The sequence below is a fragment of the Lutra lutra genome, chromosome 9 (genome assembly GCF_902655055.1).
Source record: "Lutra lutra chromosome 9, mLutLut1.2, whole genome shotgun sequence".
Classification (NCBI taxonomy): Eukaryota; Metazoa; Chordata; class Mammalia; order Carnivora; family Mustelidae; genus Lutra; species Lutra lutra.
Window position 1 is genome coordinate 118,117,431 of NC_062286.1, and position 27,968 is coordinate 118,145,398.

The following is a 27,968-nucleotide window of genomic DNA, read 5'->3' on the forward strand; positions in this document are numbered from 1 at the left end:
ATTTATTTGACATAGATCACAGGTAGGCGGTGGGGTGGGGGGGGAAGCAGGCTCTCGGTTGAGCAGAGAGCCCGATGCAGGGCTCGATCCCAGAACCCTGAGACCATGACCTAAGCTGAAGGCAGAGGCTTAAACCACTGAGCCACCCAGGTGCCCCTGCCTTTTTATTTTTATTAAGGTATCTGTGATTAGAAGTTTTCTTTTTTTCTTTTTTTTAAAGATTTCATTTATTTATTCAACAGACAGAGATCACATGCAAGCAGAGAGGCAGGCAGAGAGCTGGGGGTGGTGGGAAACAGGCTCCCCGCCGAGCAGAGAGCCCAACATGGGGCTCAATTTTGACCCCAGGATTATGACCTGAGCCGAAGGCAGAGGCCTCAACCCACTGAGCAACCCAGGCAACCCTAGAAGTTTTGAGTTTTGAAAAATTTTATCACATTAAGAAATACATAGTTAGTGTTTTTAGAAAACTGTCCAGTAACACTGATTAATTAATTAGTTAAAATAGGCTTCATGCCCATCATGTAGCCCAATGCAGGAACCCTGAGATCAAGACCTGAGCTGAGATCAAGAGTTAGACACTTGACTAACTGAGCCACTCCGGTGCCCCAACAGAGAAATACTGTATTATATTTCCTTCTAGAAATTTTATATTTTTGGCTCTTACATTGAGGTTTGTGATCCAAATTAATTGTCGAGTACAATTGGAGATAGTGGTTCAAGTTTGTGTTTCTGTTTATCTAGTTGTTTCAGCTTCATATAATGACTTGCCTTCTCCATTGAATATTGTTGGTGCCTTTGTCCAAAATTGACTGTGTATATGTAGATATGTTTTTGTACTTGTTCCACTGCTCTGTTTATCTTTATACCAATATCATACCCTCTTGATTTTAATAAGTCACAAAATCATGTGGTGTTGTTAGTAGCATGAGTCTGCTAACTTTTTCAAGATTGTTTTAACTGTTCCTGGTCCTTTAAGTTTTCATATAAACTTTAAAATCATCTTGTCAGTTTTTACCAAAACAGTGCCTATTGGGGTTGCATTGACTCTATAGTAATCAGTTTCAGAAAATTAACATTTTAACATTGATTTTTTTTCCCCCCAATCCATGAACATGGTATGTCTTTCCATTGATTTAGGTCTTCTTTGTTTTTTTTTTCCTTTTTAGCAGTGTTTTATAGTTTCCATTCATGTCTTGCCTGTCTTCTGAAATTTTTTAAGTTTCTTTAAATTTTGAATTTTGCTATTGCAAGTGGAAATGATTTTCAAATATTTTGTTTTTTTCTTTAATGTATTCAGTTGATCCTTTAAAAAAACTGCATAAGTTCTTACATTATCATATTTGCTTTGTCATTCTTTGCATATTATTTTTGTTCTGTACCAGAGTAAGCTGCAGACATAATGTTCCTTTATCTCAAAATACCTACTAAAAACCTACTAATATACCTACTAAATATCTACTATAACTACATTGCAGTTATCAGAATCAATTAACATTGATAAAGTACTGCTTGTTGGCTAATCTGCATACTTAATTCAAATTTTGCCTATTGTTTTACTAATGCTAATTATAAATTCTGTTTGAGGGCACATCCAGTCCTGGATCACATGGTACAATTTTTTTGTCAAGTCTCTTTCATTTCCTTTAATCTGGAAAAGTTCCCACAAATTTTGCCTTTGGTGACCTTTGTATTTTTTTAGTACAGACTACTTTCTTTTTTTTTTCTTAAACAGGAAGTTTATTTAAACAACAAAATGCTTGACTTGAAGGGAAAATGATCTAGGAATCATTTCTTTTAGAGTAATTTATCCCTGCTTAAAGACAGATTGCCATATATAACAGCTATGTACAGAAATGTTATAAAATTGCTCTTGGTTTTACAATGATAAGTGAAAAACATTTAAAATTCTACAATTGAACAAGGAGTGCAAGGATTTTTATGTTCTTTTTTTTGTTGTTTTAACAGAGCAAAATAACTTACTGGAATATAAAGATAAGAGCTGAATGAGCATGCTACTAATGGAGAAGGGGGTATTCTCACAGAAGCAGTATTTTCCTCTACCCCATCTGTACTTTATGTTGATCAAAATAAACCATTAGCCATTTAGTTAAAAGCAACAACAACAATAATGTGCTTGTGCACATACATGGTTACTGTATGTATAATAAGGAATGGGGAAGGGGACAGTGAAAGAATCAAGAAAACTGTACTGGAGTAGTCAGGATATGGTGGACCCAAATTGTGGCTTTCTCATTGAGAATGTCTTCTTGGTCTGTAGGAAGAGTTTTTTGTTGTTGTTTTTTGAAGATTTTTCATATTCATTTGAGAGGGAGAGAGACATAGCACAAACAGACAAGAGGGAGAGGGAGAAGCAGGCTCCTCGCTAAGCCCGGGGCCCCATGTGCGCCTCAATCCCAGAACCTGGGGATCATGACCCGAGTTGAAGGCACATGCCCAACCATCTGAGCCATCTAGGTGCCCAGGAACAGAGTTTTAGAGTAAAGTAGCACATTCCCTTCTTAGTAGGCACCTGTCTGCTACTGGAATACATCAGTTGTATCTTCATCCTCCATTTCCGACTGTGCAGGTGTGTCTGTCTCATTGATTGGCTGCCCATCAAATCGGAACCTGATCTGCTGCATAGGCAAACCCTGTCGTTGACAATGGGCTTTCACGAGTTTACTGAGTGGTGATGTGTGCCTTTTAAACTGCGCAACAGAACTATCCTGCCTTGTCACCTTGAAGTTAATAGGATTGTTGTTCTCAGTCTAGACTCCATTCCTTGGGTTTTTCAGTGGTCATGGTGAGTGCCGGAGTCTCAGGTGTCACTTGACCAAAGAGGTGTCCCAGGTCTTCCCTGAGCGAGCACCCAAGCAGCACCAGGAGTGGCAGAAGAAGGGCCATTTACTTTCTAGAAAGCTCCCCAGTCTGGGTTTGTCTGATGTTTTTTCATTATTAGATTCAAGTAATAAGTTTTTGACAGGAATATTTCAGAATTGATGTCCGAGTGCATTAGAAGACAAATGACTTCTTTTTGTCTGATTTCTCATAATTCAGTCACTTGATTGAGGTGGTGTCTGCCATTTTGTACACCGTAAATAAGTATCTTGTGAAGAGGTACATTGAGTTTTATATAATTAGTCTCATCAAACTTTCATCCACTAGTTTTAGCATTCCCTGATGAGTGTGAGTCCTGCCTGAAACAATCTCTATTCTTATGGTTGTCAAGTGGTGATTTTTAAAATTCATTTGACATTGGGGCACCTGGGTGGCTTAGTGAGTTAAGCCTCTGCCTTCAGCTTAGGTCATGATCTCAGGGTCCTGAGATTGAGCCCTGCATTGGGCGGCGCTCTGCTGAGCAGGGAGCCTGCCCGCCCCCCACCTTCCTCTCTGCCTAGTTGTGATCTCTCTCTCTGTCAAATAAATACATAAAGTGTTAAAATACATATATAAAAATTCATTTGATATTTATTTATTTTTTTTTTTTAAAGGTTTGTTTTTTTTTTTGTTTGTTTGTTTTTTTTTTTAAATTTGACAGAGAGAGAGCACAAGCAGGCAGAGAGGCAGGCAGAGAGAGAGGAGGAAGCAGGCTCCCTGCTGAGCAGAGAGCCCGATGCGGGGCTCGATCCCAGGACCCTGAGATCATGACCTGAGCCGAAGGCAGCGGCTTAACCCACTGAGCCACCCAGGCGCCCCTCATTTGATATTTATTAATTGGCATTCTGCATTAAGGAAAAGCCGCCTTTTCTCCGTCATTTGTTTATTCATTATGGATTTGTGTATTCTGACTTTACTATTGAGTTGTTACTGTTAGTAGCTTTAATGCATGAATTGTGCAGAGGTGGCCAGTAGGACTCCCTTCACCGTGGCTTTTGTGTCCTGACAGGTCCCCCTCATTCCACACATTTTTTTTTTTTACTTTTTTGTTTTCTGGCCCAGTGAGATGTCTGGGCTTATTAGCTTACATTTTCCAGCCCCAGCTTTGGAATCAGCCGTATTGCCAGGGAACTCAGGATCCTCTTCGTTCAGAATAGTGGACCTGTATACATCTATGTCTGTTTTTGTAGTTGTCTGTCTTTACACATTGGTTCAGAGTAATACCTTCATTTCCAGTCTCTTAACTGCAGGGTTCATCCGAGCTTTACCCCTTTCCAGATTTATGACTTGCTGCTCCAACTGGTGAAAATCCTGGCTCTCATTGTCTACTTTATATCTTATCATTTGCTCAGTTCAGAATAAACATTTAATGGTTTCATAATTGCAGGCCCATTCCACTGTGAAAAACAAATCTATTAAAAGGAGGGCTCACTGTTTATGGTTTATTTAGTTCTTGAGCCCAGTGTACATTGTTAAAATAGTGTGTTCACAAGTTACTTTGGGCTAGGTCCACCCCTTCCCTCCTTCAGTATGCTTATGTTAGTCATTTGAAATACTTTAAAGTTTTCTGCTAGTGTCACAGTACTTTCTCTTCTCAAGGGTCTGGGAAAACAGGTACTCCTAATATATTGCTGTTAGGGATATAAATCCATGCAGCATTTTTTGAGGGGGATTTGGCATTGTTAACAATATTAACATTTGCATTTCACCTTTGACGCCTTTCACCTTTCTACTGCAGGAACTTACCCTGAAGATGGACCTTTAACAATACAAAAGTACAGATTCATGAGGTTATTCAAGACAGTATTTCTGGGGCACCTGGGTGGCTCAGTCATCAAGCATCTGTCTTCTGCTCAGGTCATCAGGGAGAGGGAGAAGCAGGCTTCCCGTAGACCAGGGAGCCTGACGCGGGGCTCCATCCCAGGACCCTGGGATCAGGACCTAAGCCGCAGGCAGAAGCTTCACGACTGAGCAACCCAGACGCCCCAATAAATAAAATCTTAAAAAAAAACCAAACCAACAGTATTTTTATTTGTGAAATGTTAAAAGCCACCTAAATGCCAGTCCATGGGTGAATGGGTGTGTAAATATGCTATCTGCATCATGGAATTTTATGCAGCTGAGAATGAGTGAAGACTGTCTTTGAAATGATTGAGTGATTTGAAGGATATATGGTTATATGAAAAAAGCAAGTGCAAAATAGTGTGTATGGCATTCAGTTTGTCAAAGGAGAAATAAAATAGATGTGTATATAATCATCTGTGCAAAAAGAACCCCAAAAAGAAACCAGAAACTAATGAAACTGGTTACCCAGCAGCAGGTGGGTAAGAGTGGAGTGCACAGTTGGGGGTAAGGTGGGAAGAGAAGGGATGAGGGCAGTGTCAGTTCTCTGAACATAACCTTCTGTGTAGTTTGGGCTTTTATAACCATGCTGTGTTTCACACCTAAAAATTAAGTAAAACAAAAAAGATGAGTAAAAACCAAAATGGTTTACAAACAGAAAAGATGAAGCTAATGCTGTTAACCGTGATAAAATGCTTATATGATCAGACACATCAGTTTCAGTCCTCCTTCTGAAGGTTGATGTGGGAGCCATCCTTTCTTCTGTTCTTTCTCCTGGTCTGTTTGTGGGGGAGGGGGGCAACTGTCCTGAGAAATTTCCTGGGGCACAGAACTTTTAGTGCTAAAACTGGCAAAGTCCCAGACAAAGTGGGGTGAGTTGGTTACCCTATTTGACATACATCTGTCAGTTTTCATGGGCTTTCCCTTCATCACCACCTTGGGAGTTCTTTTCAACTATCTTCTGTGATGAGGTTTCTCTTCCAGATCTTGTGTCGATTTAATTTTTGTTTTAGTTTAGTTTGGTTTGTTGTTTATTGTTGTTACTATTTGTGGAACAGATTCTCCAGTTACTTCTCGGAGGTAAATTATTTGAAATGTTACATGTCTTTATCCTGTGTTCCATACTGGATTATTGGTTTGACTTAAGAATTTTAGAAGAAGGGTGCCTGGCTTGTCCAGTCAGAAGAGTGTGTGACTCAGTCTTGGGGGCATGGGCTTGAGCATCATGTTGGGTGTAGAGATTACTTAAATAAACCTTAAAAAAAAAAAAAAGAATTTTAGAAATTAACACATTCTGGGGTGCCAGGGTAGTACAGTCAGTTAAACATCTGACTCTTGCTTTTGGCTCAGGTCATGATCTCAGGGTCATGAGATCGAGCCCCACCTTGGACTCTGTGCCCATTGAGGAGTCTGCTTGAAACTCTCCCTCCCTCCTCCTGCTCCTCCCCATCCCCACTGGCACATACTCTCTCTCTAAAATAAATAAATTAAAAAACAAAAAACTACATTCTCCGAAACTGTTCTTGAGAAGCGTGATGCCATTCTGATTCCTTTGTGAAATGTTCTCTCTGAATGGAAGATTTTAGCATCTCTTTTTCAATTCTCTTTCTGAAATTTCATGGTGCAGTGCTGTGGAATGGGTCTTTTTCATTCATTGTGAGGGCATTTTGCCTTATTGAATCTGGAAACTCAAGTCTTTTCATTTTGGGAAAACATCTTGTATTTTGGCCTTTTCTGTTTTCTTAGAACTTCTGTTTGTTGTGAGACTTTTTTTTTAAAGATTTTATGTATTTGTCAGAGAGAGAGAGCACAAACGCAGGCAGAGTGGCAGGCAGAGGCAGAGAGAGAAGCAGGCTCCCCGATGAGCAAGGAGCCAGATGCAGGACTTGATCCCAGGACCCTGGGATCATGACTTGAGCCGAAGGCAGCAGCTTAACCGACTGAGCCATCCAGGCGTCTCATGTTGTGGGACTTTCTTAACGCAACCTATTTTCTTTTTCTTCTGAGTCAGTTCTTTGGAATATTACCTATTTGTTGTTGTTTCTGGGAGTTTTGTTTTGTATCATTTTGTGTTTCTAGCGGATTGCTCACATTCACTGATGTTCCTTTATTTATTATTTTTTAAAATAATCTTCTGTACTTTTTGTTTTGGGGCTATCGCTTTGAGAACATTTACTGTGAAATCTTCATTATCTCTGTTTCCTTTCACATCTTTTGGTTTTGGTTGCTGTTTAATCTGACAGTTGTGCTATCTGGTGGCCCTGGATAGGTCGTTCAGGGTGAGAGACCTGGCAGATTCTGTGCTTGCAGGCACTGTTGTTGGATGTGATGGAGAAGGGAGACCCAGATCCCTTTTTTTTGTTTTCTTTTTTGAATCCCCAATTCTCTGCCAGAAGGTGTTTCCTCTTAGGCTGGTCACTTTTTCTGGGAAGAGAAATCCTTTCCTCTCTTGCTAGCAAGCTGAGAGCAGGCTCCTGGTGAGGTTGCAGGGCTGCCAGCATGCAGAGAGCTTTGGGAGCCAGATTGGAAAAGGGAGCCGATGGTGTCACTCTTTTTTATGTCATCTTTGACTTACTGGTCCTTTTTAGAGCAAGGCATCTCACATCCTCCCTCGTTCCTTGAGCTGGTATCTTCTATTCTGGACCCTCTCTGGTTCAGTACAACCAGAATTAAATCTCCTCTATTTTTTTCTGAGGCTAGAGGTGGATATTGCCTGATTGTTTGGGAACAGAGAGGAGACCTGAGGGGTCTTAACTTCTGGCTCACACTTCCAACAAGTTCTCCTATTTTCATTCCCGTGCCTTGCCCCTGTGTGCAGTGATTTCTGAGCGTTTTGCAGTACTCACTGGCCAGATTTTTCGCTTTTCCCTCTGTAGCCTCAGACTTCAGCTTTTCCCTGCTGAGTCAGTTACTACCTGATTTCCTGCTCTCCGTCTTCCAAAATTCTGTTGATGTATCTCACCTGCCTTTTCCTCCCCCTTTCCCTTTGTCCATCTATACCTTTATTATTCCCTTAGAGTCATTCTAAAGAGGCTTCAGCAGGGTGCAAAGAATTGAGTCCATTTCACTAATGTTTAAATGGAAGTTCAGGCCTTTGTACAAAGAAAACGAGTAATGACTTCGAGTTCCACACCTCCACACCAGAACCTACCCTACCCCTATTTCTTCACCTGCCACCCAGTAGCAACCACGGTTATTAATGTGTATCCTTCCTATTCATGTATATCCGTTAAAAATGTGTAGTCTGTTTATTAGGCATATTTTAATTTCTTTCAACTGTTTTCAGTAGTGTATCATACCAATATACCTGATGTTACTTATCCAGTCCCCTATTATGGATGTTTAGGTTTTTTTGTTTTTGTTTTTGTTTTTTTTTACTATTACAAATACTACTACAATAATCTCCGTTTACTTTTGTAGTCAGCATTTGCAGATGAGTAAGAGTTTTTCCGGAGAGCCGTTTCCCTAATGTTTTAATGGGTAAAATGGAGATGATTTGGAGGCTTTCATTGAGGCTTGATGAAAACATTTCATTGATTAAAAAAAAAAAGGATTTATTTATTTATGTATTTGAGAGAAAGCACACATAAGCAGGAGTGGGGGGAAGAAAAGAAGAGGAAGAGGGTGGGGAAAGGAATCTCAAGCAGACTCAGTGCTGAGCTTAGAGCCCAGTGAGAGTCTCCATCCCATAACCCTGAGATCATGACCAGAGCCGAAACCTAGAGTCAGATGCTTAACTGCCTGAACCACCCAGGTGCCTCAGCAACCATCATTTTTGACCACAATTTGATTTTACCCTATAAAGTTGAAGATGTGCCTCCCCTCACATTCAGTAATTCTACTCTTGGGTATATAACCTAAAGAAATTCTTGCATATACAAGGAAGTTCATAATCCCGTTGTTTCTAATAGCAAAACATAATAAACAATATAATGTAAGCAACTAATATCCATCGGACAAAAGAATGGTAAATAAGTTGTGGTGCGTCTAGAGAATCAATAACAGAAATGGAAAGAGCTGCACTTGCGCGTATCAATATGTAGGGAGGCCAGGGACATAGAATCGGATAAACAGCAAGTCTCAGAAGAGTATGTACAGTATGCTGTTGATACAAAGCTAATTCAAAAGCGTGTAAGATTTTAAAATATGTTCTTTAAGGATCTATATATATCTAGTTGAACCATTATGAAAAATAAAAGTCAAACACAAAATTCAGAAAACTCGTTACCTGGGGAGAAAAGAGGACAGAATCAAAAGTGGCAACCAGAAGGATCGATGGGATTGGTAATGTTGTACTTACTAAGGTGGGTTTTTATTGTTCTTTATCCTTTAGTTATGTTTTTTGGGTTTTATTTTAATTTAAATTTAAGTAATTAACATATAGTGTATTATTAGCTTCAGAGGCAGAGTTCAGTGATTCATCAGTCTTATAGAATACCCAGTGCTCATTACATTATGTGCCCTCCTTAATGTCCATCACCCAGTTACCTTATCACACCCTCTCCCCTCCAGCAACCCTCAGTTTGTTTCCTAGGTCATTAATATTTTTTTTACGTTTTATTTTGTACCTGTGATGAGAAAAGTAGAATTATAAAACTTCCAGATCTTTTCAAAAATTTTACTGAGAGACATGTTTTCCCTATAGTCCGTAATGTCTTAACAATTCGGAAATCTAAAATATATTTTTTAAGGATTTATTTCTTAGAGAGAGTGCTCATACACACTGGGAGAGGAGCTGGAGAGGGAGAGAGGAAGAAGCAGACTCCCTGCTGAGCACAGAGCCCAACTCGGGGCTCTATCCCATGATCCTGAGATCACAGCCTGAGCTGAAACCAAGAGTCAGAGGCCCAACCAGCTGAGCTACCCAGGCACCCCTAAAATCTAAAATATTTTGAGAACTGAAAAAATTTTTTCCTAACTCATTTGGCAGTAAAACCTGTCTTGTACTAAACTCATTTGGTGGCAGAACTCTGATCCAGACTGACAAGGCTATTTATTTTAGTTGATATATGCATACATGTTATTTCAAAAAAATGTTAAAGTGTCTTTAATATATGATATATGAAAACTATATGCACTGTATTCACTCCCCAAATTCAAGAAATCCTGAATTCTAAAGCACATCTAGATCCAGGGGTTTCAGGGGAGGGCTCATAGACCTGTGGTCACATCACCATTGACTAGAAACTTTGCAGTGATGGGTGACAAATCATAGATGAGAATTTGTTTTATTTCTGGTTGATGGAAGCTTCTTCTTTGTCTTTAAGAAGACAAAAAACTCAGTTTTTTTTTTCTCTTTAAACTGCATTCCAAGAGTGTGTTCATTTTTAAAATAACAGCTCTTTTCTTTCTTTGACAGCTATAATATTGAAACTGCTTGTGATAATGCAAGTGAAGTTCAAATTCAGTAGAACTTTTTTAACATTAAGTATTTTTAAAAATGAAGTCTTTTCTAAACCATACACAGAGGTTGTTTTGCTAGTTTTAATTCCTCTTCAGGATTCATAAAATAAAATCAAAGCATCACTAATGGACCATATTCTTCACTGTCTAAAGTTGAAGTTTACCCTTGGATCTGTAAACTTTTTGTACACATTAATAGTTTTTTTAAAAAAAGATTTTATTTATTTATTTGACAGACAGAGATCACAAGTAGGCAGAAACAGGCAGAGAGAGACGGGTGGGGGAGCAGGCTCCCTGCTGAGCAGAGAGCCCCATGCAGGACTCGATCCCAGGACCCTGAGATCATGCAGAGCCAAAGGCAGAGGCTTAACCCACTGAGCCACCCAGGCTCCCCACATTAATAGTTTTTATGTGGTTTTTACAAATTCTGATTAAATTCATTATGTGTTCAGAACTGTCAAATTCGGTAAGACATTTTTAACCCAGCTTTATTAGGATGGAACTCACAGAAAGTGTACAGTTCAGTGGCTCTTAGTGTATTCAGAAGTCATGCAGCCATCGCTATAATCTGATCCCAGAACATTTTCATCACTCCCAAAAGAAACCCCATATCCTTTAGTGGTTATTTTCTGTTCCTCTTTTATCCTGTTCTCTTGTTGCTCAATTACTAGAACTTTTTAAAAAAGCGGGTCCTCCCTTTTTCCTTTTTTTTTCAGGAGTGTCTTGGTTCTTTGTGGCCCTTTGCAGAGTCAGGTTGTATTTAAAAAACAAAAAATGTTTCATTGAGATTTTATTGAATTTACAAGTCATTTTGGGGAGAATTGACATCTTTACAATGTTGAGTTTTTGTAATATAGAAGATGGTGTGGCTCTCTTTAAAATTTAAACCTTTTGGGGCGCCTGGGTGGCTCAGTGGGTTAAGCCACTGCCTTCGGCTCAGGTCATGATCTCAGGGTCCTGGGATCGAGTCCCGCATCGGGTTCTCTGCTCGGCAGAGAGCCTGCTTCCCTCTCTCTCTCTCTCTCTCTGCCTGCCTCTCCATCTACTTGTGATCTCTCTCTGTCAAATAAATAAATAAAATCTTTAAAAAAAAAATAAAGTCAAATAAAATTTAAACCTTTCTTTATAAAGTTTTATTTTCTTCATAAGATGATTGTATTTCTTTTGTGAAATTTGTCCTTGAGTATCTTATATTCTTCTTATATATTACATTTTCTAATTGGTGATGTTATTGCTGAGTTTTTAATGTGCTCTTGAATCTCACAACGTTGCTGAATTTCTTACTAGGTCTGAATCTCTTGGCTCTTCAGTGTAGATAATTATACTGTCTAGAAGGAGAACACTTTCTCTTTTAATCTCTTTTTTAAAATAAGTATTGTTAGGAATTCTGGTATACTGTTGAATGGTTGGCATGCTGTTAGTTTTTAATAATTAATACTCAGTAGCTCTCAGATCAGCCTTCCCTAAGAAGCCGTATTCATTTCTTGCTCTGAATGTGTTTTATCAGCTCGACAAAGAAAGAAAAGGCATAGCTGAGATTTATTTATCTGTTTTTCCAGTTCAGAACCTAATCTTGGGCAATTGAAATTTTATCCATTGAAATTTTAGTGTTCTATTTATTCATGTTTGGGACTTGTTACGTTCACAGTGCCTTTTATTATTGTTTTTTAAAAATATCTGACTTGGGGGGCCACCAAGTGGGTGGCTCAGTTAAGCATCTGCATTCTGTGTTAGGCTCAGGTCATGATCCTGGGGTCCTGGTATCTAGCCCTGTGTTGGGCTCTCTGCTCATGTTTTTCCCTCTCCCTGCTGCTCCCCCGTTTGTGCTCTCTCTCTCTCTCTGTCAAATAAAATCTTTCAAAAAACGATCTTTTAAAAAAATTCAAAAATCTGACTGGGGATGCCTGGCTGGCTCAGTTGGTAGAGCATGCGACTCTTGATCTTGGGATTGTAAGTTTGAGCCCTATGTTGGGTGTAAAGATTACTTAAAAATAAAATCTTGAAAAAAAATCTGACTTAGGGGAAAATATTCAGGTTTATTTATTTAGTAGTAGTAGTATTTTCATCAGTAGCTTCTTTTCCAGTTGCCTTGCCAAACTAGTATACTTTGTATATTTTAAGAACACTTGTGTTAGGAGGTGAATATGGGTAAAACGTATAGGCAAGTATTCTTTGTGCTGCTTTTACTCTTCCAGCTTTTCTGTAAATATGAAATTATTTCCAAAGACAGTGTTTAAAATGTATTTGTTTGTAAAAGTAACACATGCCCATGATCAGTATTTAAAAGGATCCAGGACAAAGAACTCCTGCAACTAGGGGCGCCGGGGTGGCTCAGTGGGTTAAGCCTTTGCCTTCGGCTTAGGTCATGATCTCAGGGTCCTAGGATTGAGTCCCACATCGGGGGCTCTCTGCTCAGTGGGGAGCTTGCTTCTCCCTCTCTCTCTGCCTGCCTCTCTGCCTACTTGTGATCTCTGTCAAATAAATAAAGTCTTAAAATAAAAAGACAAGTGACTCAATTTAAAGATGTGCAGAAGACTTGAACAGATACTTCAAAAAGAAAGATAAGAGAATGGCCAGTAAGCATATGAAAAAGTGCTCGGTATCTTTAGTTATCAGAAAAATGAAAAATAAAACCCCCGTGAGGTACCAGTGGATCTCCCGGCATGGCTACATATGATGAGGATTTGGAGCATCTGGAACTCCATACTGTGCTGCTGGGAGTGGAAATCTTTGGAAACGTCTGGACGTTTTTTTCTTGTTTATTTTATTTTATTAAGATTTGTTGAATGTTGAATGTCATCAACATTAGACTGACACAAAAGAATATACTGTATGATTCCATAAAGGCCATAAATAGGCAAAATGAATTTTTTGTGATAGAAATAAGAACAGTTGTCTGAGTGGTGTGGTAGGGCAGTGTAGAGTCGGGGTTGACTAGAAAGGGGCACAGCGGAACTTTTAGGGATGTTGGACATGTTCTGTATCTTGATAAGCACTTGTCAGACTCATCAGATAGTGTATTTAAGATCTGTGCATTTTACTTTTTAAAATTATACCTTATTTTTAAAAGTAAGAAAAAGGACACAAGGGGTATACATTGATCCAAGAGCATTCCCCTATATAAGTGCAATATAATTATCACACTCAGGAAATTTAGCATTAATTGCAACCCTTCTATATCTACTATGCAGTTACATTTAAATTCCCCAGTATTGTCTTTCATAACATTTTAAATCAGGTTTCAACAAAGGATCACTCATTACCTATTAACTTTTTTAAAAAAAGTTTCTTGATAGAAAATATCCTTGCAAAAAAATTGACGTCTTGAGTTTGAGAGCATATGACGTGATTCCTACAGTTCTCAGTAGCCCATTTCATTTGTTTCAGATGTCTATGGTTAATGTTTGGAAATTTATGATATCAGATGTCTGAAGTTTATATGGAAAGATTAAGGATCTTTAAAAAGGCAGAATTAGAATTGCAGATCTTGCTTTCATTTTCTTAAACGTTTTGTTCTGTTTGCTTTTTACTGAAAATACATGGCTTTGGAAATTTGGGGTAGCTTGAATTGCAAACAAGTGGGCAGTATTTCTGTTCAATAATGAGATTTGTAGTCAACACTAGGTTCCCCTAGACTCTGTGGGACCTAAAGAAAGGAAGTTTGCTTTTGCTTTTAGTGACTTAGCTGTCAAAGAAGCAGTTAGTATTATAATTGTTTAAATGTTATTTTTTGATCACAAAAGAATATACATTAATAGTAAAAAATACCCCAAACAAAAAGAAAGTCCTCACAGCTCTGCCACCTAGAGGTGCAGTGGCTAACACACGTGAGGAGTATCCCTCTTGTCTTTTGTCTGCACACATGCTCACACAATTTTGTTTTTTAAATAGATGATGCAATCATAATGTATGAATTTAGCTGCTTGGTGCATCATCAGCATTTCTCATTAAATAGTCTACAGTTTTACTTCAAATGACTGTCCACAGTAGTGTTAAAATATTATATTAAATATTATTTAATATTTAAATAATTTAATATTAATTATTAAATATTAAATAATTTAAATATTACATATATAAAATATAAAAAATATAAAATAAAATAGTGTTAAAAATATTTTTTGTTTAAAAACTTTTTTATCTTGGGACGCCTGGGTGGATCAGTTGGTTGAACAGCTGCCTTCAGCTCAGGTCATGATCCCAGCGTCCTGGGATCGAGTCCCGCATCGGGCTCCTTGCTCGGCAGGGAGCCTGGTTCTCCCTCTGCCTCTGCCTGCCATTCTGTCTGCCTGTGCTCGCTCTCTCTCCCTCTCTCTCTGACAAATAAATAAAATCTTTAAAAAAACAAAAAACAAAAAAAACTTTTTTATCCTAAAAATGTAAGAGTAAAATACATGCAGCATAAATGTTCAGCTTAATGAATGTCATAAAGTAAAACACCCTCATGCCTGCCACTCACGACTTGGAGTGTGGCTGGCATCCAGCAGCCCGTGGTACACTTTCCCACTCACAGCGCCCTTCTTCCCTTAAAGGTTGGCTACCATTCTGTTTCGAAGTTCTGTTCTTGGCTTTTCTTGATTGCTTCCCAGCTGTGTTTGCATCCCCAGCAGTGTAGTTTAGTTTTGCCTGTTTTTGAACTTCTTACAAATGGAGTCATTACAGTACGCATTCTTTTGTGTCTGGCTTCTTTCCGGCAGCATTTTGTTTTCCACATTCATTTATATTGCTGTTGTTCTTTTTTTTTTGAGATTTTATTTATTTATTTGACAGATATCACGAGTAGGCAGAGAGGCAGGCCCCCTGCTGATCAGGGAGCCCAATACAGGACTCGATCCCAGGACCCTGAGATCATGACCTAAGGTGAAGGCAGAGGCTTAACCCACTGAGCCACCCAGGCACCCGCTGTAGTTCATTTTTTATTGTGTGCTACCATGTTTTGATTCTGCTGATGGTGGGCACTTTGGTTGTATATGGTGCAGGTTTTACAGATATCGCTGCCATGAACACTGGCTGTGCTTTGAGGTGTGTGTATGTGTGTGTGCACGCGCATGCATGCACGTATTTCTCTAGGGAATCCAACTGTAGGATTGACATTGCTGGGTTTTAGGCTGTTTCTGCCTTCAGCTGTGCCAGATGATGCCAAACTATTCTCAAACGGTTGGATCCATTTTCTGTGTACCTGTTTCTCATCCTCACTAGCGCTACTTGGTATTGTTTTTAAACTTTCTTTTAAAAAAATTTTATTTATTTAATTTATTTGACAGAGAGAGACAGAGAGGGAATACAAGCAGGGGAAGCGGGAGAGGGAGAGGCAGACTTCCCTCGGAGCAGGGAGCCCGATGTGGGGCTTGTTCCCAGGACGCTGGGATCATGTCCTGAGCCAAAAACAGATGCTCAACGATTGAGCCACCCAGCCACCCACTGCTTGGTATTGTTAAACTTTAATTTTAGCCGTTCTTACGGATGTGGTCATATCTCCTTGTGGCTTCATTTGCCTTACAGTGTGTTCTCCTTATTGTTCGAGACGTTAAATAGGTTTATGTGTGAATGTCAGCCATTTGGATATCCTGTTTGGCGCGGTACTTAATTCATGGTCTTTTGCCTCTTCTTTTCCTGGGTTTCCTTTTTCTTATTGATTTATGTAGTTTAGATACATGATCTTTATCAGTTACAGGAGTTGCAGATACCTTCTCCAACATTGTAGGTAGCTTGCCCTTTTTACTCCATTAATGGTGTCTTGTACAGAACAGAGGATCTTAATTTTAATGTAGTTCCATTGATTGACTTTCTCCTTTTAGGGATTAATGCTTTCCATGTCCTGTGTGAGTCTTAGAAATGGAAGTGTTGGCTTAAGAGGTTTTTAGATTTTCACTTAAAATGTACTGTACTCTGCCACTGGCAGTGCGTGAACCTTTTGTTACCATTTTCACTCTCCCTGACAGTGTGGGCGTGACTCCCCCACTTTCTCCCCAGAACTGGAGTGCTTTGTCTGTTCATTAATGAGTATTGTATCTTAGTTTGCTACTGAGCCTCAAAGAACGAGTTTGTTGCATCATTCTGTGCACATGGCAGCCACTAAGCCTAGTTTCAAGGTTAATACTAAAAACATTCTTTAACTTTTGATTCTGAGGAACATTTAGTAGGAGAAGAGATAAAGATCTAAAAAGCTGTTTTCTTTTTCTTAATTTAAGTCAGCATGATTTGGGTTTAAATTAATTTCAGTAAATTAATGAAGACTTAATATAGTGGATCATGGGACCCATGAAATTGATGAGTTAGAATTTTGTAGATTTCCTTTATAAATTCCTAGTGTGTTTGTAAGAGGTAGAATCATGACTTTATCTACTCTTCTTCACACCCTTTATTAAAGAAGACATTCTTACCCTGACTTATCTCTGCTTCTCCTCTCCCCACCCCTTAATATTCAGAGTCCTTTCTAATTGCAAGGTGGGAGGTGGCCCCTTGGTTTTCCCTGGGAATGGGTGGAGTTGAACTCAGACTGCCACAGACCCCATTGGAAGGAGTCTCTTTTAGGAGATGAAATCTGGAGTGGTGCTTTCCTGCACCCTCACCTGCTTTCCTCTGTCTTCCATTTTAAAAAGGTTGCTGGCACTTTCCCGGGCCTCACAGATCTTAGGCCCCAGCACAGTGTCTCACCATCTACCCCGCTGTTCGCTCTTGACCCTCACGCGCCTAGGGTCCCTGATGAAATCTGCAGTTTCCTTGCATTTGGAATGTTCTTCCACATTTGCTCATCCCTTTACCTAGAACTCCCTCCTGTCTGCTCCTGCCAAGCTATCCCCCTGCTAGCTAACTTCTTTTAAAACTCAGTTTAAGGGGCACCTGGGTGGCTCAGTGGGTTAAAGCCTCTGCCTTCTGCTCAGGTCATGATCTCAGGGTCCTGGGATCGAGCCCTGTATCGGGCTCTCTGCTCCGAGGGGAGCCTGCTTCCCCCGCCCCGCCCCTCTCTCTACCTGCCTCTCTGCCTACTTGTGATCTCTGTCTGTCAAATAAATAAATAAAATCTTTTAAAAAATAAATAAATAAAACTCAGTTTAAGCAGCACATCTCTCTGCAGGCCTTAGCCCCATGCCCTCTTTCCTCCAGCCCACTGAGTTAGCTGTTCTCCTTCCGGACTGCTGCAGCTCTCTCTCTAACTCTGTTGCTGTGCTTTGTATTGTCATAGATTTGGTTTTCTTTCTTACTCAGTTGAACACCTTGAGGGCAGGGCTCCGATTTCCACCTCTGTCTCCCAGCCAGGAACTAGCATGATGTAGCTTATAGGAGGCACTCCATAAACATTTACTGAGTGGACTGAATGGGCAATTATGTCTAACTTTTGTGATGTACATGTGAAAAGATTTTGCGGAGAAAGAGGTCAGTTAGAAGAGGGATAGGAACTTACCAGTATTCCAAACCTCTTCTAAACCAGCGTGCGTTTAGGAGTGACTGCTGTGCCTGTAGGATCTGCCAGGTTTTGCTCACCTGAGTTGTACCTTGCTGTCACAGAAGGATGCCCTGCAGTGGTCTCGCAGTCCGGCTGCAGTGGAAGGAGAGGAGCCAGAGGACACAGCCGACGTGGAGAGCTGTGGGTCTAACGAAGCCAGCACTGTGAGCGGTGAAAACGACGGTAAGTACCTCTCACAGGATGGGCCGAGAGCCACAGGTGTCTGTTGGAGACTAACCTTTATTTCCCTCTCTGCCAGTTTCTCTTGATGAAACGTCTTCGAATGCATCCTGTTCTGCAGAATCTCAGACTCGGCCTCTTTCCAGTCCCAGGGACAGCCACAGGGCTTCTTCACAGGTAGGGAGGAGAGTTGGTGGCTAGGCTGGGGTAGGTAAGGCCGGGTATGAGACAGGACTCTGCCTGTGCCTCTGACTGTGAGCATGTTGGGGGGGTGTGGAGCAAATCAGTGTGGTCTCCACCTGTTAGTACAGTTAAAGTGGGCAGTGGATCTGAGAGCAGAGTGATTGGTTTTTCCTCATTACCACAGATGGATAGTTTTGCTCCTACTTCCGACAAACACGGAACGCGGATAGCACAGTGCAGAGTAGGGGGCCTGCAAGCTTTGGAATCAGCACTTGGAATGATGGCCCTGGTGCTCGCTAGCTTGGGCAAATTCCTTATCTGTAAAACAGGGTGATGGTATGTTCCATTCTTCTTGGGGTGGTGGTCGGCACAGGGGCCAGCGCCTGGCTCAGTTACATGAGTCCGTGCTGCTCTCGGCGGTACCTTCCTGAGCGGGTTGAGTATGAACTCTGTTGTAGCAAACAGTGGCTGGGGACATGGTGGAGAGGGACTGCTCGTGCAGCCCCGCAGGGCATTCAGGCTCCTTTTGTAATCCCTCGGGCATCTAGGCAAACAAGCAAAAGAAAAAGACTGGGGTGATGCTGCCACGAGTTGTCCTGACTCCTCTGAAGGTAAACGGGGCCCACGTGGAATCGGCGTCAGGTACGTGCAAACTTGTGATGTGAGGCTCCTTCCTCAGGTCTTGGGGCCTGCCCCCATCTGGCAGCAGCGTGTGGCCTAGGTGGTGCAGTGCCCGTCAAGCCAGGAGGCCCTCCTGGTGGGCAGCACGCTGTGGTGGTGAGGCCTGAGCTAGGTTCCGTGCCGGGCTCTGCCGTGCACATTGCCCTTGGCCTCGCAGGGCGGCGTGAGGGTGCGATGGAGGAGTGTGCAGGAGCTTGGTAAAGGTGCAGTGCTGTGCAAACGAAGATGGCGGTTTGGCGTTCTCACGGGATAATGTAAAGCCAGACCGTGAGGTGGTGGTCTCTGACAGCCCAAGCTTGGGCCACGGAAGCACCGGCTATTGCTAGCAGTGTCTCAGGGAGAGCTGGGAGAAGTAAGCTTGTCTGAGAGCCCTGGGCGCGGCGGGTGATGCTTTTGACCAGTGGAATGCTGTGCCTTCAGGGTTCTCGGGCCGCCACGCCGATGGCGAGAGCGGCAGCCCGTCCAGCAGCAGCAGCGGCTCTCTGGCCCTGGGCAGCGCTGCTACTCGTGGCCAGGCCGAGGTCGCCCGGGACCCTGCCCCGCTCCTGAGAGGCTTCCGGAAGCCGGCCACAGGTGAGTGGCTTGGCACTCATTTCTCTGCCTGTAAGGGGGGCCCCTGCAGGCTTAGTGAGAAGAAAACAATCTTCTGTTCCACTTCCTTTACCAGTTTATTTTGACTTCTTGGGTGGCCCTCTATTTTTTTTGTTTGTTTGTTTGTTTGTTTCTTACCTTGTATTTTGGTTATTTCACATGTTAGATCTTCTCTACTAGACTGTGAGGGAACTTGTGGGCAGAGATGGTGCCACATGGTTCCTTGTATATCCCTGCAAAGCGTGGCCTGTGCCTGTCTTGGTACTGCTTAGTAAGTGTTTGGGGTGAGTGAAAATTGCTTTTGAGCTTCTCAGTGAAGAATTCCAGCATCCATTTTCTTTCTTTGGTAGCATCCTGTCACATTTGTTCTTAACATCCAAAGTTTTGGTCAGGCACCCTTTTCTTTAGCCTTGACATAACGTTGAGTGGAAGGAAGCCTTTGTTGAATTTGAGGTTGCAAGCAAATTCCGTGGCATGCTCCTCCCCGTTCTCAGTAGGGCTATTTGCAAGGCCAGAATGCTGCCTGCTAGTTCAAGATTTATTTCTCAAAACCCACAGGCTGGTTATTTGTGGATGGGCCACATGAAATCATTAAGAAGACTGGCCTTGGCTTCTGAAAGTTAGAATTAACCATTGCCCGAGTGGGAACAGGGTTTTCCGTCTTACTGCTTTTCCAACTCATCAGCAATGCTTAACCTTTAGGTCTCCGTTCTTAGTGATTTTTTTCAAATAAAAGTAACATCTACTGAGGTTTCTGTGAGAGAGTTATATTGACATCTCAGTGGCTTTAAACAGCCTAGTACCTTTCTGTGTGGAGATCATAGCTCTCCATCCCGGTCAGGGAAGGCTTCTGCAGAGTGTTCTGTAGTATACTAACTAGATTCGCTTTTAGACAACTTCCATTGTTTCTCCAGTTGGCTTTGTGGAGCCTGTTCTTCTGCTTTGGAGGGACATTCACAGCCTGCCCCCCCATCTGCTTTTCTTTGGGAAGAGTGTCCTCTTCAGCCTGTGTCATAGCTTGGTACAGTCTTCTCTGAGAGGATGCAGGCCCAAGTGTTCTCTTGGGTTGGATGGAAACAGTAGTAACCTGGACAGAATAATTGTGACATGTAGGTTAGGGTGGACTGGATGTGTGTGCAGATAAGTTCTGTAGTTTGGGTGCTGCCACTAAAATTTTTTCCTCAGTTGGCATTTGCTCTTTTGCTTTGAAAAGCTGAAAATCTATACCTTGCTTCTTGCTGCTTCAAAATCACAGGTCAGATGAAGCGCAACAGAGGGGAAGAGATAGATTTTGAGACGCCTGGGTCCATTCTTGTCAACACCAACCTCCGGGCCCTGATAAACTCTCGGACCTTCCATGCCCTGCCAGCCCACTTCCAGCAGCAGCTCCTCTTCCTCCTGCCTGAAGTGGACAGACAGGTGCAGATGGGTAGCCACCTCTTTGCCTCTCTCTGGGTGGGCTTCTGTTCTCTTTCTGAGTTTCTTTATTGTGCTTTTCGCCTTGATCCTTCTAGGTGGGGACGGATGGCCTCTTGCGTCTCAGCAGCAGCGCACTGAATAATGAGTTTTTCACTCACGCGGCTCAGAGCTGGCGGGAGCGCCTGGCTGATGGTGAGTGGATGTTCTCAGATGGCTTGAGAGGCACCTGCCATGCGTGGCATCACTTGTCCTGGGTATTTAGAACCCACACATTCATTTTGCACCAATCTCTCCCCCCACGCCCAGGGTTATTTAGTATAAGGCAGGCTTTCCTCACTATACCGATGAACGTGGTGGGTGTTACTGTGTCTGTAGCTTTAAAGAAGGTACAGAGTGTTTGGGCTTTTGCTGTTTTGAGTTTATGTATCCACCTGCATCACCTCATCACCATTAGAGCTCCAGACTCGAGGTCTTCCCAGTAATGCTGGCGCTGTCTAGGTGGGTGGAGGAGAGGGCGCCGTGGCACGGACTTACACGTTGAGTTCTACCAGGTGCTCTGTCTTTTTAGACATTGCCACTTGGAGTGGAGTGATAGTCAGCTGCTCTTAATTTAATTTTATGGGGAAGCTATGTGGGGAGTGTGCTGGGAGGTCCCTAAGACAACTTCTAGGTTTGATGATTCACTGGGAGGCCTCACAGGACTGCTCCTGCAGTTGTACTCATGGCTATGACTTATCACAGTGAAGGAATACAGAGCAAAATCAGCAAAGGGTAAAGATGCTTGGGGTGAGGTCCAGAGAAACCAGGCGCAAGCTTCCAATGTCCTCTCTTAGAGGAGTCACACAGGATGTGCCCAGTTCTCCCAGCAGTGAGTTGTGACAGCACGTGTGAAATGTAATCTGTAGGGGAAGCTCATTAGAGACTCGGTACCCAGGTTTTTTTTTTTTTTTTTACTCAGAGCTGATTGTGCGGGAGGCCTCTGCCTGGCACATAACCACATTCCAGATTCCCCGAAGGAAAGCAGGTGCTTGCCGTAAACCATCTTGTTTGCATAAACAGTTTAGGCACAGTGAGCCATTCATGTCAGTTAAGGGGCTAGGAACCCTCCTGAAATCCAAGCTCCCAGATGTCAGCCAAGGGCCAACCTTGTAAGCAGGCCTTTCCAAGAATAAGCCATCAGGCCTGCTCTGTGAACCTGGTTCTGCACAGGGAGTAAGAATGGTTCTTTTCTTCACTTGTTTCTGTTATGCTTTTCTGATCGATCGATGTGTTACTTGTTGAAGACTGATTATCCGAGGGAAAAGTCAATTTCCCTCATCATGGAAGTGTTCTGTCATGACCGTGAACATGATGTGGCTCTGGAGAAGACAGGAATAAATGTGAAGAAGACAGCATTAAAAGGAAAAAGAGCTCCACACCCACCAAAGTCCTGTGTATTTTGAAAAGTCCTGATGTGGTGGAATTGTAAGCTTTGGCTTTCTGTAAGACAGACCTTAGCACCCTGAATGCACACACTCCAGAAACTTTATTTCTCTTTAGGCGAATTCACTCATGAGATGCAAGTCAGGATCCGACAGGAAATGGAAAAGGAAAAGAAGGTGGAACAGTGGAAGGAAAAGTTCTTTGAAGACTACTATGGACAGAAGTAAGGCCCTGGGTGCTGCGACTCCTGGTCTGGGCTTTGGGGGGCAGAGAGGCAGATGCTGTCTTAGTTGCACATGCCAACATGTGGGGCGAGAACAGGTTGGCCACCGTGGTTTACCCGGCTTGTTAAGCTTAACGCCATTCATAGGAAAGCTAACATACATTTTTCTGTGGTTAATGCTTGTGTAGCACGCAGATTTATTTTGTTCTGATATATCTAACAGCTACACTAAAATAGGCATGCTCCTCTCTCTGCCCTGTAACTGATGGTGTGAGTTTGGTTTGCAGATTGGGTTTGACCAAAGAAGAGTCATTGCATCAGAACGTGGGCCGTGAGGAGGCTGACATCAAGAGTGACTTGCGTGTCCCAGGAGAATCAGCACGGCCACAACGTGGTCCAGCCACCCGGCAGCGAGATGGGCATTTCAAGAAGCGCTCTCGTCCAGATCTCCGAACCAGAGCCAGAAGGAATCTGTACAAAAAGCAGGAGCCAGAACAAGCAGGGGTCACTAAAGACACACAGTCTGTGGCCCCAGACATTCCTGTCTATAAGGATGGGGAGGCTGAGAGTGACTCAGCAGAGGCGGGCAGCCCTCATCTGCCTGGCACGGCCTCTGTAGCACCTGACCCAGAGAGTCCTGATTTCCTGACCCAACCGGTGGCTTCCCGGACACAGACCGATCCAGGCGACCTGGCACGCGCCTCCGTGTCTCCAGACAGGATTCCCAGCTTGCCTCAGGAGACCGCGGATCAGGAACCCAAGGATCAGAAAAGGAAGTCCTTTGAGCAGGTGGCCTCCGCATCCTTTCCCGAAAAGAAGCCGCGGCTTGAAGATCGTCAGTCCTTTCGTAACACAATTGAAAGTGTTCACGCCGAAAAGCCACAGCCCACCAAAGAGGAGCCCAAAGTCCCGCCCATCCGGGTAGGCAGCTGTCTGACTCCTGGCTGTGCTGGGGCCGGGTTCCCTTCAAGGGTCAGGATATGTGCAGGGCCCTTTTGCAGAGACAGAAGTCTCCAGGCACGTGTGTTCATTACGTGAGAGTATAGAGCCCTGTACAAGAGAGCCATTCATGAACCTGACTTGATGGCCAGGGGGATAAGGTTCTTTTCTTCCTCGTTGCTTTGTTCACTCTGTTGAAGTTCTCTCTAGAGGTCAGAATCCTTTGGGGTTTTTAAATCTTTTATTAGGTGGTGGTAGATTCTTTGTGCAGTGACTCACATAGTCCCACCAGAAATTAAATTTAGATAGAAGCGTGGCACATGACGGCCCTTGAGCGGAGTCGTCTAAGAATGGTGTGCTGTCACGGACAGCCATTTTACTGCCAGTATTTCATTTTTAAAGGAAATTATTTGATTCTTAAGGCCATGCCCCCTAAGCTACTAGAACTTTGGTTTAGTTCTATAGTTCCTAAGTCAGATCACCCAGTCAACTAAAACTGTTTTCCCATTCCTCTCTTACAGATTCAACTTTCACGTATCAAACCACCCTGGGTGGTTAAAGGTCAGCCCACTTACCAGATATGCCCCCGCATCGTCCCCATCACGGAGTCCTCCTGCCGGGGCTGGACTGGTGCCAGGACCCTCGCAGACATTAAAGCCCGTGCTCTGCAAATCCGAGGGGCGAGAGGCCACCACTGTCATCGAGAGGCGGCCACCACTGCCATCGGAGGGGGGGGTGGCCCGGGTGGAGGTGGCGGCGGGGCCACCGATGAGGGAGGTGGCAGAGGCGGCGGCAGTAGTGATGGTGGTGAGGCCTGTGCCCACCCTGAGCCCAGTGGAACCCCGGGCACCCCTGGAGAGTGTGCGTCAGATCTACAGCGAACACAACTACTGCCGCCTCATCCTCTGAATGGGGAGCATATCCAGGCTGGGACTGCCGTGTCCAGAGCCAGGAGAGAGGACCTGGTTGCTCTTAGAAAGGAGGAGAGCTGCCCACGGCAGAGGGTTCCAGATGTCCTCACAAGTGGGCTAGAAGATGCTTCCCAACTCCGCATTGCTCCCACTGGGGACCAGCCCTGCCAGGCTTTGCCCCCACTGTCCTCCCAAACCCCAGCCCCAGAGAGATTAGTTGAGCAGCCTGCTTTGCATCTGTATGTTAGAACTGAACATGAGCCTGGTACCACTTCCTGGGAAAGCGATGATGAGGATCGTGGACCCTCTCTTCCCCCAGACAGTGGTCCTGTGCAGTTTCTACTGGGGGATGTTGTATTGGAAGGAGGACCTGGCCAGGCTCTAGACCGAGACGATCACCCCACCATGAAGGATCCTGTGAATGTGACTCCCAGTTCCACCACTGTATTGCCATTGGCTAGTTGCCCACAGGATAGACGGTGTGATGAGGAATTGGGACTTGGTGATTCATGCCCACCCACGAGGGAAAGTGCTACTAGACAAGAAGACTTGACAACTGAGGCCCTCGTCTCTGATGGTGCTGCTCCTTGGGTGCTTGGCCTGTCAAAGGATGAGGCAGTGGGACAGCCTGGCCCAGACTCGGAATGTGTCCCATCTGTTGAGCCCCAGGCTGTAGAAGAGTGGGAGAAAGCTGCGCCCCTCATTTCTGCGTTACCTGGGGAGTTGACAGCTCGGGAGGGGCTAGACCCCCCTAACCACTCTCCTTTGCTCTGGACAGTGCCCTCTCAGGGGTGTGCTGATGACGGCGCTGGCAGCGACCTCAACCCAGTGGAAGGTGAAAAGTTGAGAATCAATGGAGACTCTGAGGCACTGAGTCCTCATGGCGAGTCCACAGATACAGCTTCTGACTTTGAAGGCCACCTGTCTGAGGACAGCAGCGAAGCTGACTCCAGCGAGGCCACTGTTGTGAAGAGAGCCTTGGCAGTGGACACAAATGAGAAACACTCTTGGAACCACTCTGCCTCACTCTCCCAGGTGAATGGCAACCGGAGTCTGGTTACAAGGACAGACAGCATGGCTACTCCTCAGAGCTGGGTGTCTCGTGTATGTGCAGCCCCCCAAAAGATTTCAGATTCCCTGCTGCTGGCTAGCACCGAGTACCAGCCAAGGCTCATGTCTCTGGGCAGGCCTGGGTCCTCAGTGGAGGCCACTAACCCACTCGTGATGCAGTTGCTGCAGGGTAACTTGCCCCTAGAAAAGGTTCTTCCTCCAGCCCAAGGCACCGGCAGACCAGAATCCCCACGACTCCCGCTTATGAAAGAGCAGAGCCTTGGCGGCTCCCTGGGAGTGCGATCTTTGCAGGATTCGGCAGAAAACAGTTGTGTGGTTGGCAAGAGCAGCTCCCGTTCTGTAAGAGCTTCAAAGGAACCTCTTCTGTCTGAGAGCCGTGAAACAAGCCCTGGTCTTGCCAGGCTGGAGCCCAGCCAGGCTCCTGGAGCACCCCAGAAGATTTCCAAGACAGTCCCGGGTCTGGACTCCCTCTATGCAGGGACAGAGCTGACGGCTGCCTCTGGGAAAGCAGAAGTGGATTCCAAAGAGCAGTTTTCTCCTGCTAGTTTGGAAGATAAGGAAGCCGGTGACGTGTCCCAGTGCAGTAATTTGAATGCTACCCCAGCCAGAAGCCCCGGAAATCTCACTACCTCGAGAGCCCCTTGTTTCTCATCTCCAAACACAGCCTCCCTGGATCCCGATCAGACAGGTCGGGCCCTGGGTAGTCAGAGCAGTGCTGGAGGCCAAGGGAAGAAGCTCTTCGGCCCCAGGAATGAGGCTGCAGCCCTTCAGCACCCCAGACCTGTGGAGCCAATGCCACTGCCCGCTGATGCCCCTCCTGGTTTTCCCAGTCAGAAGTTGGGGCCAAGCAAAAACTCTGTGTCTGGTGGGGTACAGACAGCCAGAGAAGACTGGGCTCCAAAGCCACCAACTGTCTCTGTTGGTGGCATTAAGAGCGAGAAGACTTTTGGGGGGAGTCCTCTCAAAGCAAATGCCGAGAACAGAAATGCCACTGGGCCTGGTCCTCGGGAGCTAGTGGATCAGTTGCAAGGGATGCCCTTTGTCCTTGACCTGCCCTTCTGGAAATTACCCCGAGAGCCTGGTAAAGGGCCTGGGCAGCCTCTGGAGCCTTCCTCCATCCCCTCCCAACTCAATATCAAACAGGCATTTTATGGGAAGCTTTCCAAACTCCAGCTAAGTTCCACCAGCTTTAATTACTCCTCCAGCTCCCCCACCTTTCCCAAAGGCCTTGCTGGAAGTGTGGTGCAGCTGAGCCACAAAGCAAACTTCAGTGCGAGCCACAGCGCATCCCTTTCCTTGCAGATGTTTGCCGACAGCAGCACGGTGGAAAGCATCTCGCTCCAGTGTGCGTGCAGCCTGAAAGCCATGATCATGTGTCAGGGCTGTGGTGCGTTCTGTCATGACGACTGTATTGGACCCTCAAAACTCTGTGTATTGTGCCTTGTGGTGAGATAATAAATTATGGCCATGGGAAAAGTTGTATATTTAGTGTGCGTATTTTGATAATGATTGATCTTACATCTGTATACAGGATATCATTGATATAATAGACTCTGTTTCTCCAGGCAAGACCACTCTTGCCCCTCCCTAAAATTTGTAGTGCTAAAGCCCCTCTGTCACTTACCAACTCTTCTGGGTCTGCTGGAAGGGTTTCCTGCGGGGCAAGGCATTGGGCTGCCCAAGGCCGTCTGGCCAGCTTGAGCTCTTGTGCAGACAGAGCCTGGTGTGGTGTGGGGAGCCAGCCTTGACACCCAGAGGGACTTGAAACTGAAGAAAGAAGGTTGTGTTCTCCATCAAGGGAACTAACCTGCCCGAACTGAGTAGGCATGTCAGTCTTCCACTGCCCCCTCCCTGCCATCTTCCCTTCTGCTGCTCCCTCTCGGGGAGCCGGTACCTGGGGAAGCCAACACAGGGTTAAAGTAACTCCCAGCAGTGCCCACTAGGGGGCCCAAGCACCTGCTGACCTCAGGGTCACAGTTCAGTCATTGGCCAGTTGACAGGAGCCAGTCTGACCTTTGGTTCTGTTGCCGAAGCAAATTTGAGACCTTCCTGTCTCAGTACAATTCACTGGCCTGCAGGAGCTTTTGGAACCTTGAATAGACTTGCTCGGACAATGGGGTTGGGCATAGGGTTGTCTTTGCTCTTAAAATGCCACCTGTAGACCTTGTGAGGCAGATGTCCAGATGTTTGGCAGGTGAATTCCTCTGCTTAACATACTCCCTGTCACTGGACTCGCTGGGAGTGGGCATCTCCACGCACCTGTGTATGTGAAAGTCATTTTACATTTCAAAGCAGTGTGTGTTTCTTATTTTTATATTTTTAACTCTTTATCCTTGGATGTATAAAGTGAACTTTTTGGCTTCTGTAAGTATGCTCTATGCACCTCTAATGTTTTATCATGTATTTATATGTTGTACACAGTACTGGCCGATTCTGTAAATGGATGTATTGTACAGAGAACACAGGTGTCTCTCCCTTATTAACCGTCTCCGGCGTCATCGCATTAAAGTGGCGCGTTTCTTTCCGCCGGTGCTGCCCGACAGGAGGGCGGAGCAACTGACGTGTGATCTGCCAGCGCAGCCCCGTGCCCTGTCCTGGTCGCCCAGTGGACCCGCCATGGCCTGCAGAGGTGCGGCCAGCCCTCCCGCACTCTACCAAGCAGACGTGTCTCGCCCCTCACGTCTCTACTCTTCTGACCTTCCACTGGCCGCTCGCTGCCATACGTGACAAATCACCGCCACCAGTGTTAAGGGCTCTGGAGTCAAGGGTGAGTGCC

The 27,968-nt window shown here is 44.3% G+C and overlaps 1 protein-coding gene and 1 pseudogene across 4 annotated transcripts in view; one reads left to right on the forward strand and one right to left on the reverse strand.

Annotated features, from left to right (window-relative positions):
- ASXL1 (ASXL transcriptional regulator 1) overlaps positions 1 to 27,671 on the forward strand; it is a 76,806-nt gene extending 49,135 nt beyond the window's left edge. For 3 of the 4 annotated variants that reach the window (XM_047744747.1, XM_047744748.1, XM_047744749.1), the window contains 9 exons: positions 17,635 to 17,755; positions 17,832 to 17,929; positions 18,484 to 18,577; positions 19,037 to 19,189; positions 20,463 to 20,626; positions 20,722 to 20,818; positions 22,166 to 22,271; positions 22,559 to 23,192; positions 23,732 to 27,671. In XM_047744747.1, coding sequence (XP_047600703.1) covers positions 17,635 to 17,755; positions 17,832 to 17,929; positions 18,484 to 18,577; positions 19,037 to 19,189; positions 20,463 to 20,626; positions 20,722 to 20,818; positions 22,166 to 22,271; positions 22,559 to 23,192; positions 23,732 to 26,647 — 4,383 coding nt within the window. In that variant the 3' untranslated portion in view covers positions 26,648 to 27,671. The remainder of the gene's footprint in view (positions 1 to 17,634; positions 17,756 to 17,831; positions 17,930 to 18,483; positions 18,578 to 19,036; positions 19,190 to 20,462; positions 20,627 to 20,721; positions 20,819 to 22,165; positions 22,272 to 22,558; positions 23,193 to 23,731) is intronic. The other variant, XM_047744750.1, reaches the window with a different exon arrangement.
- On the reverse strand, positions 2,523 to 7,716 carry LOC125108824 (small ubiquitin-related modifier 2-like; annotated as a pseudogene).
- Positions 27,672 to 27,968: the final 297 nt, after the last annotated feature.